Here is a 17,963-nt window from a genome sequence, read left to right on the forward strand (position 1 = left end):
GAAAGCATGGTATGAACCCTGGTTCAAATCTCATGAAAAAGTGATAGATGAAGGTTCTGCGTTGTTGATTGATTCATTATAGGTATAGACACAACTTGAGAAAAAATACATTAAAAATTCAATGATGTTCATGAAGCTCCAAGGGGCACCTGGTATTTATAACCAGTTCATTTGGAGCCTCATTTCTAAACACAATATTACTAGTTTTGTTATGGTTGATCCCCTTAATCCAATACTCTTTCCCTCAAACTGGTTCTAAGAGATCAGCTAGCCCAACTCAAACTGATGTTCCTGGATTTTAGCTGCTTTGGTCCCTATTAACATCTGCACATAGAGATCCAGTGTTTCCCCATTTTCATCCCCACTGCAGGGCCAGAGAAAGTTCCTGTGAAATTCTGTATCTTGGCAGAATTTTCATTTTTCATGTTGAGGTGTCACAATGAATTTCATCATTTCAGAAGGGGGAAAAATAGCCAAGTAGAAAAATAGTCTCCTGTTACATGGTTAGACTATATCACCAGTTTAAAGGCAATTTAGAGATCTCTCTGCATGAGTGGAAGGTACTTCCTTAGTGTGGAGGAGCAGGCAAGGTCACCCTATATGTAGTCTCCTATGTCACCCAAGAGGCTACTCCAAACAGTCCACCTACCCTTGTGGAATCAGTTTTTCAAAAGGAGCACAAGGGAATGAAGACAGGAGAAAACTGGAATAAACAAAACACTCTTTGTATGAGTAGAATTGCCTTCCACTTGTTCAGTGTATTATTTGGATCCAAGTCTTTGCCGATGCAAATTTTGAGTATGATGCTGATATTAACACATCAGAAAATTTGGTTCTAAGACCGTCATGAGCATCTGCAAGAATTTTTCAAGCGGTGTGAACAAAGTAAATGACTGAAAGATGTGAGCAGGCTATTTCCACCATATCCAAACCTCATGTCCATTGCACTTGCTTGAAGTTCATTCATACAGAGTTTGCACAATGTTTTCCCAGTGTTTAAAATCAAATACGATAATAAATGAATGTAATGAGAACTGCAAATAATCTTCACATGGCAATGCCATTGTTAAGAGCCCTTTGGGGCTTATTAGGTTGGCTTTCAGTTCTTCCTTCTGAAGCCCCAGCTTGCTTGTTTCTGCCCTGAAGAGTATTTAGAGCCTTGTGCATATGGCATGGGAAACCATTGGAGTAAAGATGATCCAATGAATCTGAATGCACGTATGGATCTAGTGCAAACACATCCCTGGCAGACAAGATCCATGCATTAATCCTCCTGCAAAACCATGAAAAACAGTGTCAGACAAAATTAATGTGCCTAAGGTGACAACAAAAAAGCCATGCTTGCTCTAAATTTAGGTCTACTTCAAAAATATCTGAAAAGCAAATTTTGAAATCCAAAGTAGGGCAGTGCAAAAAAGTGAGCAAGTCTTTGAGGTTGTCATTACTCTTTATCAGACTGAATGCTAAACAAGGTAATTTGTAGCCAGAAAGTCTGCATTTGTTCCCGGTCTTAAGATGAAGCATTGGAGGAGAAAGCAAACTGAAGTAGGTTATGCTCACCTAGTTGCTAGGAAGGTTTCCTATTTCAGCTAGGACTCTCGGGATGAAAAGAAACACAGTGGCTGATCCCCCATTTTTTAAAAATATAATATTCAGCAGTCACTCAGATCTTTCTTCAGCTTTATGTAAAATGACATTGGAGAAAGTTGATCTTAAGCTAGTAAGCTAAAAATGATTTATCTGTATGGACTTCTTTTCCCTCTTTGTCAACCTACAGGAAGTATTTTCCTCCATTTATTATCTCCAACAAGATGATGAGTTCTAATCAGGAGGAAGTCACTTTGGGCACTTTCCTCCAGTATATTGAAGATATGGGCATGAAGGCCTATGATGGTTTGGTTATACAGAACGCATCTGACATTGCTCGAGAGAACGATCGGATGAGGAATGAAACGAACCTGGCTTACTTGAAAGAAAAGAATGAAAAACGTCGGAAACAAGAAGAAGCAATAAAACGGTAACTATCCGGTTTTGTTAAAAATCAGGGTTGATTGAGAAAGAGTAAACAGGTCCCTTCAAAATCTGAAATGTTGGTTACAGATTAAAAGATTGTCTCCACTAGTTGAGGGTTGACATGGCTATTTCAAGGAAGTGATGTTGGTTTTGGAGGTCAATGAGACTGGTAGCCTAATGGAACAGCAATAGCTCTGTTAGGATATAATGATGTTGTTGAAGCTAATATATAGTCCACTTCCCAGCAGATTGTCCAAGCTGTGTTACCCATCCCATTGCATGTCATGGAAGAAAGAGGGGATCCTGTCCCTCACTGCACTACCTTCAAGAGAGTGGCAGATGAGAACTTGCACATACACCATGGCTTAAAACAGGGGCCCATTTGACAATGCTTTCAGCTGCATGTATAAAAAAGAGGGGATCCTTTGGCTATCTATGTCTAAGGGAGTTTGCAAAGACAAGGGTCACTTGTTCTGGCCAGAAATGTCACAAGGAGAACGTGGATTTCAAGCACTGGTTTGCATTATGGATTTCAGAGTTTGGCTGTTTGAATGCGGATATGAGAACCACAAGTACAGCCATGGATTTCCCCTGTAGCTTCCCGTTCCACAGCTGAATGAAGCATGCCACTTTAAGACATAAACCATGGCTTGCCTCATGAGCTGCAATGGGGAACACAACAGAAAAGGCTTCAGCTTCTCCATACCATATATCTATATCAATAGCTATGTATCATCTATATCTGTATATCTCAACACACACACCCCGCCAAATCAAATGAATATTGGATTACACTGAATGTCTATTTCTTGGAAGAGAGGTGGAGAGAAGGTAGCATGTGGTTTCAATTGACCTTTATGTGGTGCTTGTATTATGTGATGTTTTTTCTACTTATATGGTCGTATGCAACTGGTAGTCAGCTAGTGAATATTCTCAGAAGGACAAACAGTAGAATACGGTTGAAAATGTCATTGCTCCTGTCTATCCAGGAGCAAAAACTGGACCCAGGAAATGTTTCCCCAAAGTGTTTCTTCAGGGGGAGTGTGATCCCCATCTTGAATCGGCTAAACATCTCTTCCCAGTTTGGCCTTCCCTTCTACCATCAGTACTTACATCTTGTCTAGATTTGCCATAGATATCACTGGTTGAGAATTCTGAAGCTATGATATCCAAGCCCACTGAAAAGGAATCTTCTTTCAAAGATCAACCCAGATTTTTCATATCCAAGCTATACAATAATCTTATTCCGAAATTGTTTTGATAGATGCAATTATATCTCCAGGCTGTAACTCATTGTATCAGAAACATGGAGATGATATGCAGATCATGCTAATTTTACACTTAAATCAGCCACATCCCTCAGGCTTTTGACACATTTCCAAAATGGCCTTTAGTGCTGAAGACTTTGCCCATTTTTAAAAATACATATATAGAGAAATTAATAATTGCAATTCTCACATTTACTGGGACTCCAGCTCAGGAAGAAATCTATTCTTTCCAAGCACATTGGAGAGATTCACTTGTTTTAATTATATTGAGGACATGTTTTTGAGTGCTTGATAGATTAGAAACAAAACAGTGAAACAGACTATCTATTAATCTCCAGACAGTGCTGTCTGGTGCACCAGTATCATTGTTCCTTATCCAGCAGCCGTGTGAGAGAAAATTAGAAACCTATTCTTTGGTCACAGAGAAGAGGAAGAATCTTAGAGAAGGTTTCTGTAGCATTTAGTAGCATTCCACTTAGGAGAAGCAAAATATATCTTCCCCTCCACATGCTTGTTGGACTCCTATATTTACATATGCATGCTCATCACTTGAGGACTACAGCATCAATAAAGATCTGCAACTGTGAAACAGACATCGCACCTCCACAAGTGCATGGGTGTCATATCACCTCACTTCACTTGAAGTGCAGTGTTTCAATGGGGTAATTAACGCTCACACACTGTCAGTGCTGGCATTTACCGAGCGATGTCCATGCATATATGAATTAGCCTTCAATTGGGGAATTGAAAAGCGTGGCTTCCACAGATGGGTAGCAACTGGTTGGTGAGCTTAAAGAGATACAAGTGATTATTTGTGAGTTGGAGCCAAGCCCATGTTGACCTGATGAAGGCCAAGTAGGGTGGGAAAAATAATACGATTGCCTTCAGGTTCCAAGCGCAGATGAATGTTACTGATTTGCTAGATTTATCTCTGTCTGTTTTCCAACTGGAGTATGGTACTGAGAAGGTGCTTGCTTATAGCTGTGGTTGAGTGGAGTGCCTTGGTTAGGTCTGGAGCATCATCACATCTGAAGCAGCAAGACATTTGAAGGTGCTGGCCTGACACCTTTTGAGCTCTGCTGCAAGCAGCAAAAAACCTTGAGCCCACCCCACTCCAAAAAATATGGAGACAATATTGCTGTTTTATATGGAGTTTTAGAAGGATAATGTAATGGGAATTGGGGGTTGCTCGTGCGTAAGTTGCCGCCACTCTCGGCGAGGTTGCCTGGATAAACCTTCCCCTGGCTGGACAGCCCTGATTCCGTGTCTGTCTCAGTCACTGGCAGAATCCGTCAGTGGGCGTTTCCTGAACTTCTTCCAACATAAAAGTTCCTTGACGGATAGTCTCCGCCTAGCCTCCCTGCGCGGAAGTCTTCTGCGCAGGGTGGGTGTGGGCAGTGGAGGACCCGTACTCTCCCCGCTGGTCTCTGGTGAAGAGTCCTGGAGCCAACTCTCCGAAGCCTGCCTCTGCCCGCCTTTCTCCCTGGTGTAACGCTGATTTCCTTCCCCGGTAGCTGAGTCCCCTCCTTTCCTGCTGGGACCTTCTCCGGCATCGCTTGGGAGCCCTTCCTCCACTCCTGGCTGCGATGGCAGTTCCCTGACAGATAATATAGGACTTGGTACTTTTTCACAGACTGGCTCCTCTAATGTGTCTTCTTGTGTGTATATAGGGGGAAAATACTGACTTTTTTTAAAGAACAAAAACAGGAGGGCTAATACCAGTAGCCATAGTTCTGGACAGTGATATGTATTACAGGGTGATCTGTGAATAAGATGGTAGGAAATATTTTCAACAATACATCATTTAATGCCAAACAAATTGCTATGTTTCAGGGCTTCTGATAGGTGTGTGTGTGTGTTTTATGTGCTGAACCATACAATAAATGTCTTGTATATTAAACAGTTGTTAAAAAATAACTGTGAAAAACAGTTGTAAAAAAATTCTAAGCCAATAAGAAGTATTACATACCTCTTGTGTAAAACAACAACAACAACAAAACATTCACATCCATTGTATTGCACATTTTCCCCTGGAGTGAAATGGAAGTGAAAATGATGCTTTCATGAATAGCAGTGATTTTGGCAGGATGGTTAATAGTAACAAAACAAAACTCATACCTCATATATCTTTCCTAATAAGTGAGTCTTAAGCTATTCCTTCTGAGTGTACTGATAAAGTCTTTGTCTCTTACTGGATGGAGTCAGCTGATGAATTTCTGACCTAATTTTAGTATAGCAGTCAGCAGTTGTGCAAAGAATACCAGGTTAATGTGGTGATTAAGAGAATGAGATGAAATGATGATACAAACGTTTAGTATGTCTGTGACTGTTTTGTGGCCGTTTTATTGTTAGCCTTTTCTTTAAAAAAAATCATTTCGAAAAACAATGTTATTTTAAAATATAACACACCATTATTCACACGTTGATATTGTTAAAGCGCAACACTGCTCATCACATTTCCTAGGAAGCATGGACCTACTTTCCTTCTCGTGGGTAGTCTGTGCATTCCTCTAGACGTCTATTGCCCACTCTTAAGAGATCACAGTACACCAATTGCTGGAGGGTTTACTTCTGGATACGAATGTCAGGGAGGCTCCATCAATTCATAGTGCTGTAGGGTGGATGGATATTTTGGGTTTACCTGTAGGCACTCATGGTTTTAGACCTTTGCCTGCCAGCCTTTTCATAGCTGAAGCAGACATCCCGATAATTCATGTTGCTTTGATTTTAATGTTTCCATGTTTATGCTCCCCTAGCATCATCATCTCATGAAATACTTTTTTAAATGCATGGTAGTAAAACAGTGATGAGGAAACTCAGGCTCAGGGACCACATTCCATCTTCCAGGTGCCTCTGTCTAGCCCTCAATACTCTCCACAGGCCACACCCCTCACTGCTCCTGCCTTGTGCCCCATATGTTTTTGCCTGGCTGACATATGTCCTTGATCTCTGATAATGCCCCATTCTTGTCTGAATGGAGGATAGAAAGAGTTGTGTGTGGAAACTACTCTCCTCTACAAACATAACATTTACATCCATTGCTCTGCCTACCTTTGCCTCGCCCACCACTGACATGAGGTCACCAGAAGGTTAGCCAGAAGTGAATGTAGTACGCAGGCTGAAAAGGCTTCCCCATCCCTTCTGAAAAATATCCCCACTCTAAAATAGCTTTTAAAAGGGATGCGGGTGGCACTGTGGGTTCAACCACAGAGCCTAGGGCTTGCCGATCAAAAGGTTGGCAGTTTGAATCCCCGCGACAGAGTGAGCTCCCGTTGCTTGGTCCCTGCTCCTCCCAACCTAGCAGTTCAAAAGCACGTCAAAGTGCAAGTAGATAAATAGGTACTGCTCCGGCGGGAAGGTAAACGGCATTTCTGTGCACTGCTCTGGTTCGCCAGAAGCGGCTTAGTCATGCTGGCCACATGACCCGGAAGCTGTACGCCGGCTCCCTCGGCCAATAAAGCGAGATGAGCGCCGCAACCCCAGAGTTGTTCGAGACTGGACCTAATGGTCAGGGGTCCCTTTACCTTAAAATAGCTTATATATTAGGATCATTTCATACTGCTATTGGCAATAACAATGAAATCTGAATGAGCTTATTGAGAATGAATGTGTTGTATGGCTATAGTGGCTAACATTGTTTTTGGCAAGATTGACATAATTCAAGCCCGCTCCAATGCACACTCTTTTATGTATTTATTTATTGCATCAGAAGGTGAGGTGCTTTTCTTGTATCTCCATAGAGAAAAGGGCAAGAGGTTTAGGGTGCAATCCTATGGTCTTGGGACAGCATCCTCAGGTGCTGTGGATTTTGAGCAGGTAGAGCAGGAGGTCTGCTCATCAAGGTCTCCGAGTTGCAGCCAGAGGTAAATCCATGGCCATGATAAGAATACAGAAAGAGTCCTGCTGATCAGGCCAAAGACCCATCCAATCCAGAATTCTGTCCTCACAGTGGACAACCAGATGTCCACAAGTAGGACCTCTGATTCCCAGCAACCACTAATCTTTTCATTCACTCCCACTGAGCACCTTCCAATCCCAATGCACTTAATGGTGAAAGTCTTGCACGTCGTCATTTAGATGCAGCTCCAGCACTTGTTGGTCCAGCCTTAGTCCCATTCCGAGCACTGAAGTGCCACTGCATGCGGCTTTGTTTTGCTCATTCCCGGGAATAAGTAGACAGATGTTGCAAAGGAGGAGGAGCATGTCTGCTGCTTGCATTCTGTGCCAGAGCTAACAGAAATGGGCCAGCCAGGCAAGAGCAGAGCTAAGCTCTTGTAAAGAACAAGTAATTGTAATGAACAGCTGTCATCTCAACCCCTCATGATCTATGGCAAGCCACACACTGAAGACTAACCCTTCAGCAAATGTAAGCACATTTATTTATTTTTTTGCTTTCCTTTAAGAAAACAACTCTCTTTCATATTCTTTTATGTGTGCATTTATGTGTATGTTTAGCTTAGCAAGAGAGCTGGATCTAAAGCAGAAAAAGGGATGTGGGAGGGGGAGAGTGTGTGTGAAAGGGACAGACAGACGGACAGACAGACAGACATAAGAAGGATCTTGCAGTGCCATCCTATGCTTGTTTACTTTGAAGTAAGTCCAATTGTGTTCAATGGGGCTTACTCAAGGAGAAGTGTAAATCGGCTTTCAGCCCCAGCGTGGGCTGAGTACCTTTGACATCCTACACGGCTGCATGTGCAGCAGGACTTGATTTATTGCTGATACAAATTTTGTCTTAGCTGACAAAATACAATGCAATATTGGATTAGCAGCTCTCTCCTAAATGTATCTGCTTGGAAATGTGTGTCATTGACTTCAAGGAAGTCTTCCATAGATACAAAGCCCAGAATTCTGCAAATGGTCACATTGAAGGGTTTGATAATTATTAATTCATCAAAGATCATAATGTCATTTGATTGCAATAATGGGGTAGTGTTGAGAAGACAAGACGATGTTGGCTACCCCTGCCATAGGCCAATAAAACAAAATAGAAAGGCACAGAGTACTTTTATATTTTTGAAATTGCTACTGGCTAAGATTGTGCTCAGTGAACTTCATGCTTCAAATATGCTATGGGATTCATGCTTTGTCAATGACAACATGCTGTAGGTCAGTCCTCCAGGAAAACTATCCAACCTTGTGATCTGCCACAGTGGAAAATGTGTTTGGATGGCTTGCAATGACTGCTGCAAGAGTGCAATGTCATAACCTGTGGCTTTCAACTGGTGCTGCAAACGAAGGCTAGATATGAAACTGGCATTGGTGTTATTGTGCTGGGAACAACCAGTGACCAGGTCAAATCAAATGTGTAGCATATAAAAGAAAGGAGGTATGATGATGATGCAAGGATCAGGGATGATTTCTCAACATCTCCAATGTGCTCATTTCCAATATTAGTTGATGGTAAGCTTTGATAATGGACTTGGAGGCAGCAAGCATCAGAGTAGGATTTCCTGCTTCTTATCAGTGCAAGGTAGATGCACCCAGTAATGAGTAGCCAAAGTTTCAAGGTGCTAAGGGAATCTAAACACTTGGATAGTAAAAAGCTTGGTATCACTGACAAAGGCAGATATATATCTGGGTCAAGATTATGTGGGTCAATGTCTTATTTAGTTGTTGCATTAATAAACATATGCTTCACATGCAATGTGATGCTGATTTTCCAGGACTGAATAATAGCCAGCTGTAATCAAAGGATTTGTGGCTATGGAAGGATGGAATCATGACGCAAATAGAATTGCTTTTTTCATGATCTTTCTGGATAGTTGACATAGTGACTCCGCTGCATGCAAAGTAAATACTGTAATGTACATGCCATTATCTCATGACCTTGCTATAGACAGGTTAATGTGGAGAAGGTGCCATCTACAGCTTTGCTACCCATTGTCAATGAAATGGTTTCTATAGAGATGCCCTCCAAATGCATTACGGCGTATTTATAAATAATTGAGGTGAACTAGATAACAAATCCGCCTTTCCAAAAGCTTTCTATCCATATGGCTCCCCATATGTAAGACAAAGCGAATGGTAATGGCAAGAGAAATTTTGTCCCAATTATCATTTTTGAGCATAAGAAGGGATCACACACAAAAAGCCATTTAGAAGGACCATTCAGAAGCCTGACTCTGTGTTATTCCTTACAATTTTGAAACATCTGTTTTATAAATAGTGTGACAGAAGCTGGGTGCCATCCCCACTCTGCTGAATGGTAGTATGATACCAGGGGGTTCCAGGCAGTCACCTAGAGTTTGTGCTTTTTTGGCGAATAGAAGATGCCGTGGGGACTGTCGTAGCTTTAAGAAAGATGATTTGTTCACATGTGTACACCTTCAGTCTGCATGGAAAGAGTCTGGATCTTAAAGGTAAAGGGACCCCTGACCCTTAAGTCCGGTCACAGACGACTCCGGGGTTGCAGTGCTCATCTCACTCTGTAGGCTGAGGGAGCCGGCGTTTGTTCGCAGACAGCTTCCGGGTCATGTGGCCAGCATGACTAAGCCGTTTCTGGTGAACCAGAGCAGCACATGGAAACACCGTTTACCTTCCCACCAGAGCGGTACCTATTTGTCTACTTGCACTTTAATGTGCTTTCAACCTGCTAGGTTGGCAGGAGCAGGGACCGAGCAATGGGAGCTCACCCCGTCGTGGGGATTTGAACCACTGACCTTCGGATCAGCAAGCCCTAGGCTCAGTGGTTTAACCTACAGCACCACCCGCATCCCTTACAGCATGGTGATTTCAAGTGGGGCTTGTTCCACACAGCAGTACAGTACTGGGGTCAAAGATGGATCTCAGTCTTTCTTCTCCCCTTCTTTTCCCCAGCACACCTTCCTCTAAAGACTCTGTTTTCCTGTCACTTCAAACACACACCCCATTACCATGGCAACCTCTGTGTGCCCAGGCCCAAGATTCCTCTTAGATGGGCCTTCAACACCTTTTGTCATGTTAATGCCTCTATCCCAGGTGAGACCCTATCTTGGAAAGGAAGTTTAGCTTGTACTTTTCTTCTGGCCTGCCATCTTCCCTTCAATACTCCCAATAATCAAAATCCTACCATTTATTAATTTCTAAAGTTTAAGCTCCCCACCCCAATCTATAGCAATATATCTATTGAAAGAGTAACCTAGATGACCAAGGAGGGTAGCATTCCCAGGAGGAGAGTTCTAACTGAGTCTGATGTACCAGTTTTGTATGGGCAGGGTTTTGTTTTTGTTTTCCATATGGAGCAACAACCATATATTCTGCCCTTGCACCTCCTGTCTGAAGGACAGCCCCTAGACAAATTCATCCTGTGATCTTGCCAGCCATGCATTTTACTTCATCTAATCCAGAAAGCTGATAGCCTGATATTTTTCTTTAATACTCCTAAAGCAGAAATGACCTGGTTGAAACTTTGCTGCCATCCTAGTACCTTTGTATAGAACGATGTAATTAACACGGAGACATGGGCATTGCAAAATGTTCTTCATCTTTCAGTCAGTGTCTAAAAATACACCATAGTTCCAGGGTCAATAGATGTTATTGCTACCTGTTATGAATCACTTTTTGGCCATAGTCCAGTCCTTCAGTGGGTTGATGCTGACATTACTACATGCAGCCTGGCTAAGCTTCTTAGGAGATTGAAGAGGTTGAACAGGGTAGATAGAACTTTGCTGAGCAGATGCACAAAAAAAAGGTGGGTCATATATGGACAGGACTCAGTCAAGTGGGGTCCTAATCAAAGTACCGCCTCGCATGTCTAGCTTCAGGGAATTGACCTTTGCAAATTCTGATAAGAACTGACTTGATTCTTACCACCCAGACAAATGTGTGGAGGAGTGGGATGTGGTTATCCTTCTCAAATTTTGTGATGCAGTTCTTAAAGGGGGAAACAATGTACCAGAATGCATATAAAAATATTTTTATGCATATAAAAATATGCATTGAGGATAAAATGTGACAGAAGTGCGTATTTTGCAAGAAAGAACATTAAAATATATCTTCAAATACAAAACAAAAAATACAGGCAACAGATGAAAGGAAACCAAGAAACCAAAAAAAGTGATCAGATAACTAAATCACCATAAAAGCCTGCTAAAAGGAGTAGGGTCTAAAATCAGCTTTCTATCTGTGGTGAATAGGGCTGTCATACATCTGGATTTTCCCAGACATTACTGGGATTTCAAAGGAAAAAAATGACATCTGGGGGGGGGATTTCTGGCAGGCGACAGTCCTGGATCTTAGGCAAGTCAATTAAAAAAATTAGTCAACAATTTTCGGGGTATCCTGGTTTTTACTTTTTGAAATATGGCAACCCTAGTGGTGAATCTTGTAAATTTTACAAGCAAAGTAACCATCTGATTGCTCCATCATGTGGCCAAATTATCCTTAGCTGCTACAGGACAGAATATTATTCAGATAACCAATCTACCTTGAATCCCGCTGTCACGTGTAATGAATTTAATGTAGAAACGTTGGCCTCCCAGTTACAAGAGACTGTGCTTAAACCAGGAAGGAGGGTTTTTGAAAGAGGGAAGCGAAAACAGACATCAAACATTTTAGTGTTACAAAACATCTAGGTTCCAGGGTGTGCAGGATAATGTGCACTGAGGGATTTGGGGTCCTTTATTCTTAAAAACCTTTTTAAGGGATAGCAAACATTTCCTAATCCTACACAAATATTTTACCAAAGTAGATCCCCCACCCCTTCTGAAACACTTAGATGAAATTTAATGGACAGCCCTTTCTGAAACATACACATTATTAGAAATTATGCCTGCACTTTAATGGACTATTGCAATTTATAATGTTTCTAGATCTTTCTAAAACAGAAAAGCTACTATATACATATACCAGAGAAGCTTTATTATCTATTAAATTAAGTACATTCCCAGAAGGAATTAAATTTTATTGACAGACTCAGACTGAAGAAAGAATCTTGACTGCTGACCAATTACATTCTGAGTTCACTAAAGGGGTTGAATCTCATTAATAAAGGAATACTCTGAGCAAAATGGCACCATCCATTTGTTGCGTGCATCAGCAAAGCCTGCTCTGGTTAGTTTTCTGTGCTGAATGTTGATCTTCTGCCTTCAGAAATGCCATAGTGGTTCTCGACAAACACTTTCATTACTCGTGACTTGTACTGTAAAGGTTAGGGGAAAGGGTGACATTACCCAAGGGAATGATATTAATGAAAAGGACAGGTGCAAAGGACTATGAACTTCCACAGTCCTCAGAATCTGCCTGCAGTGACACCAATCCACGAATATACTTCACAACAACAATGAAATTGGTTGCTAATATTTTCTATAGCTGGCAGAACATATTTCAAACACATGCAAATGCATGCAAATTTGGGGGAAAGTGCAATATTGAGGCGTTGTGGATTTGTGTTTGTTTTTAGCAAAACGTAAACCAGGGATGTGGAACCTCAGGTCCAGGTCTCAAATTTGGCTATCCAGGTCTTTGAATGGATGAATTGATTGATTACAGTCACAGACGAGAAATTATCCAAGTCTTTGTATCTGAACCTTGGTACTCTCCACAAGCCATGCTTCCTTTCCAGTTACCATTCCCTTGGCCAGGCCACATGCCTAACCAGCCCTGCCCCCTGCCTTCTTCAAATGCTTTTGCCTGGTTGGATATAATGCCTTTTGCTTGCATGGATGGAGGTGGGTGGGTGGGTGATTTTTGTATGTCTGGAATGTAGCCTACAAAACAAAGGTAAGAAGCTCATTGCTCTATCCACTTTTCTACTCTAGCCCTGTCCACTATTAGAGTGCGGCCCCTGGAAAGCCGCTTTGTTACTTACCTGTTTCCCCCCGGTGTGTACATGTTTTTATATTTAACAAAAATTCATTTAAAACTTTGGTTTTTTTATTTAAAAAAAGTCACTCAGGAGGGAATGTGGCCTACAAGCTAGAAAAGGTTGCCCAACCTGATGCATGTATTTATTTTATGGTACACTTTAGTTCCAGGGTTTGGTGTTCGTAACTTTACAGAAAAGGCAGCGTTGATTTTTTGTATGAAATACGGTCATAATTCTAAGTGCCTCAAAGAAATTGAATAAATTCATGGAGAATGGGTCTATCAATGTCTAATGGGTTGTATCTGAAGTAGTGTTAAGTAACTTATTCCATCAGTGAAAGGATCACCCTTGGGCAATGGAAACAGCACCTCCACATACCTCCAAAATCTGTTCTGGGTCGTCCCCCCCCCCCGCAATGCTCTTAATGTGGGGAGGGTGTGGGGTGAACACATGGGAAAGAGAGGAGCAAGTTCTGCTGTGTAAGTGTAAATCCTTGCCCAGTAGCTAAATGGAGCTTTCATGTTTAACAGCACCCTACCAAGATTACTTGAATTACACAGGAGAGTCTACAAGTCCTGCTGTCTCTCTAGAGTAGACCCTCCAAGTATCCCTATTTTCCAGGGTTGTCCCTGATTTAGAGAAGCTGTCTCAATTTCTGATTTGATCACTTAATGTCCCACTTTTCCTTTGGATGTCCTTATTTTCATTGGATAAATTTTGGAGGGTATGCTAGATGGTTAGGGCAAACTAGGAGGCAGAAAAGAAAGACTTGGATTGTTTTGCAGAGCTATCTTATTCCAGTTATAGGTAAGCTGATGAAAGGATCTGTCTCGGGAGCAAGGTGAAATTGTGGACTGGAGGGCCAAGCTGAGGTCAATTCTAGAAGCAGATGAGGAAGAAAGTGCAAGGGGAGATGCATGTAGCAAGGCTCAAAGGCATGAGGAGCCTGCAGAAGGAGCACAAAGGCTAAGGAGCAAAGCAGGAATAGGGAGGGACAAAGCAAGAGTCTGCTTGTGCCCATGTGCAGATGTCTGGCCCCTGGCAGCAGAGAAAAGGCAGACCAGACCAACCATGGATAAAAAGAGGCCATAATGTTATTGATTATCAGCAAGTAAGTAGGGTTGGCTTGGCTTAGGGTAAGATGAGTAATCAGACCCACCCCTCTTTCTGTCTGACTCTTGGCCCTAGCCAAGAACCTCCATGGGAACTGCCAGCCAGGCAAGCTGGACTATTGCCACTGCCTCACAAGGGACTCACAATGCAGTGAACTGTGAGCTGAAATCTGCAAACAGGAAGTGGAAGTTTGTACAGTCAGTGACCATTTTAGGCATGTCCAAATGATGGACAGTTGTTGACCCGGAAGAAGGAAGAATGAGGGGAGGGGGAACGGGGCATAATGAGGCCAGGGTGGGGTGGAACAGGGCTGGGCATGCTTATACGCACTCAGTCAACGTGTGCAGGGACCAGGAACATAACCCCCATGCGAAATGGCTGTTGCCTGTATAGGAACATGGGAGTGAATGGTTGCACAGATTAAAAAAATAGTCAAACTTGGGCGGCTTAAGAGATCTAGTCCTGGACTAGGGGGACTTTGCTCTGATTCAGCAGTCAGTTCACACGTTCTTAAAAAGCACTTGCAGAATGGGGCCAGATCTATGAGTTGAGTTTAGTTTTCATTTTTGCACAACTTAAATTAACAGGGAAACTCTGTTTTAATTTCCTTCGTGTAAGGTGCATTGTAGCTGGATGAAACATTCTTGTGGGATGAAATTGCAAATTTCAATACGAAAGCTGAACCTTGTGAAAATTTGGTTCACAAATAAAACTTTAGTGGTAAATTGACATATAGAAACATTATATGTTGCCTGTCCCCTTTTGGCGTATTGGACTTTCTGATTATAAAGGGATTATCTCCTTCCCATCCACACCAAAGGTGACAAATAACTCTGCTAGTAACTGAACCAGGGCTAGTCAACATACTGCTCTCCAGCTATTGGACTACAACTCTCATCAGCCCAGCCAGCAGGGTCAGTGTCAGGGATGCTGAGAGTTGGTAGTCCATCAATGTCTTGAAGGGACCATGTTTGCTACCCCTGAACTAAGCTGACCTATCTCAAGCTATCAGCAGTGCCCTGCCATATCAGATTACAGAGTTTTAATATGAATATTTGCAATAGTTTGTAGAAATATTTCAGTATCCTGGTAATCCAATCAAACAAGCTATCATCTAACTGAGATTATACTTGCCTATCCATATATAGATATATATCTTATTGCAAATGCCTCAGATTAAAATTCTGTCCTAAAGTTCATCTTTTTACTGAAATCCAACATCTGCCGGGGGTATTTACCTGTCATCAGTCAGGTAGTTGTCTGAAATGATATGAAAATATTAATGTTGCTCCCCACCCCCACTTTTTTTTTACTGGATTACCTTTCCATATGATTGGACTGGCAAACCATAGATTGTAAAAGTGGCATAAGAAAGAACTGTAAAATGTATTACTTCACAAAGTGGCCTTTTCCATCAAACGCTTTTCTGTTCTAATTTGACTTGAGATCCCAAGTGAAGTAATTTGAAAGTGTCAACGCAATTCCCTCTGGAAAGTTGCCATCAGATTAAAAATAATCTAATTTTAAAATTTAGCGTCGAGAGTGATTTTCTCCGCTGAATCTATTAACAAAGGCAGGATCATTTGTGTCACACACATGAGTAAGGCATATTGAGTCAAGGAAGGTGCTAATTGCTCGTGAGTAGTGCTCTCTTAGCATCTAGAGGACAGGGCACCCTCCCTCCAATGAATCATCTACCCGTTGCAGAGGAGTTGTGCAGGTGGGAAGATGACATGCAGCTTTTTTCATGTTGCTTGACCACAGAATCATAGATTTGTAGAGTTGGAAGGGACACCAACGGTCATCTAGACCAACCCCCTGCAATGCAGTGGTGACTGGCCCAAAGTAAAAGTTGCAAATCTTCTCCCAAAAGTGTTTCTTGCTCTGAATATTTCTCTGTAACGATTCTGAACTTTTTGGCTGCCTAGTGCAGCAGTTCTCAACCTGTGAGTCCCCAGATGTTGTTGGACTACTACTCCCATCATCCCTGAGCTCTGGCTTTGCTGAGCTTTGCTGAGCTCTGGGGACCCACAGGTTGAGAAAGACTGCCCTAGTGGGATGGAGCATTTTCATTGGGCACAGCTACTCTGGCCAACATTGCAGGGAGTTGGCCTTGGCCCAAAGGATGACCCCAATAAGTTCACTAAGGACAGCAGCAGGGAAGGTAAATTCAGGCTGCCACAGGTCCAGGGCTTTGAGACCCCCCCCCCCCGCAATGTTCATAGTTCTGAGCTGCAGCTTAATTTGCCGAAACATTTGCACTGGTAATGAAAAAGCTTCAACTCCTCCAAATATTACAATTCTCATTCAAGCTGAAATCTTGATAAGAGCAATTTAGAAATACATCTAATAAATAAAACAAAGCTAATATGTAGCATGGGACGCAGGTGGCGCTGTGGGTAAAAGCCTCAGCGCCTAGGGCTTGCCGATCAAAAGGTCGGCGGTTCGAATCCCCGCGGCGGGGTGCGCTCCTGTTGTTCGGTCCCAGCGCCTGCCAACCTAGAAGTTCGAAAGCACTCCCGGGTGCAAGTAGATAAATAGGGATCGCTTACTAGCGGGAAGGCAAACGGCATTTCCGTGTGCGGCTCTGGCTCGCCACATGCTCTCGCTGGCCACGTGACCCAGAAGTGTCTCCGGACAGCGCTGGCCCCCGGTCTCTCGAGTGAGATGGGCGCACAACCCTAGAGTCTGTCAAGACTGGCCCGTACGGGCAGGGGTACCTTTACCTTTAATATGTAGCATACAAAGGTTCTGTAGCATATGAGTGGAAAGAACTTCCACTTGTACAGGGTGGTGACTGTGGGTTTTGCTGTTCTCGCTACCCACTGCAGTACCCCCCAAAAGCTGAGTGTGGGGGTCACCTTGATGATGATGATGATGATATTGATAGTAATAATAATATATTATTTATACCCTGCCCATCTGGCTGGGTTTCCCCAGCCACTCTGGGCGGCTCCTGACAGAATATTAAAAATAGAATCAAACATTAAAAACTTCCCTAAACCTCTAGAGCAGCCTTCCTCAACCTTGGCCCTCCAGATATTTTGAGACTACAATTCCCATCACCCCTGACCACTGGTCCTGCTAGCTAGGGATCATGGGAGTTGTAGGCCAAAAACATCTGGAGGGCCGAGGTTGAGGAAGCCTGCTCTAGAGCAGCATGGAGGCTGTAGTCAATAGGGAGGAAAGGTGACAATTGTGGGAGCTCTGCTTGCACAAAACCCCTTGGGATATAAGCTAGGGGGTCTTTTTCAGTGCTGGCTGAATTCTAACAATTCAACAAAACCAGGTTGTACAGAAGGGTCAGAAAACATGATAGACTCACTCCCTGACTTTGCAAGCTGGCAGGGCCTAAATCTTTGAAAGTGTGGAAGCAGACATTTGCACACAGAATCAGACAAGTAGGGATGTAGAAGGCAACTCTGATGCTCCAATTTCATAAACAGAGTCACTGTCGTTTATGAAAGATACTTGTATTATACATTGAGGGAAGGGCAATGCTAGTGCTTTGTTAGTTTGTTTAATCCTGCCACACACACACATATGGAAGGTAATTCACTACAATGTACCATTGAGGTGGTCCTGAAGCTTCATGTATCTGCAGGTATCTTTGAAATTGCCGCTGTGTAAAACACAGATGGCATTGGATGACACATGTAACCTTTGGCAGAAATGAGATGATGCCAACCCTCCATTTAAAAATATTGACAGTTACATGGTGTGCAGCAAATTAATATCATTTAATCCTTTCCTTCTAGTAGATTATATAGGACATCTCTCCC

General features: G+C 42.6%; 1 protein-coding gene across 4 annotated transcripts in view; it reads left to right on the plus strand.

Annotated features, from left to right (window-relative positions):
- The window catches only part of NYAP2 (neuronal tyrosine-phosphorylated phosphoinositide-3-kinase adaptor 2), a 151,801-nt gene that overhangs the window by 5,230 nt on the left and 128,608 nt on the right, over positions 1-17,963 (plus strand). For all 4 annotated transcript variants that reach the window (XM_053390064.1, XM_053390067.1, XM_053390066.1 and 1 more), the window contains exon 2: positions 1,778-2,017. In XM_053390064.1, the coding sequence (XP_053246039.1) occupies positions 1,812-2,017 (206 nt within the window). In that variant the 5' untranslated portion in view covers positions 1,778-1,811. The remainder of the gene's footprint in view (positions 1-1,777; positions 2,018-17,963) is intronic.

Source organism: Podarcis raffonei, chromosome 5 (genome assembly GCF_027172205.1).
Source record: "Podarcis raffonei isolate rPodRaf1 chromosome 5, rPodRaf1.pri, whole genome shotgun sequence".
Taxonomy (NCBI): domain Eukaryota; kingdom Metazoa; phylum Chordata; class Lepidosauria; order Squamata; family Lacertidae; genus Podarcis; species Podarcis raffonei.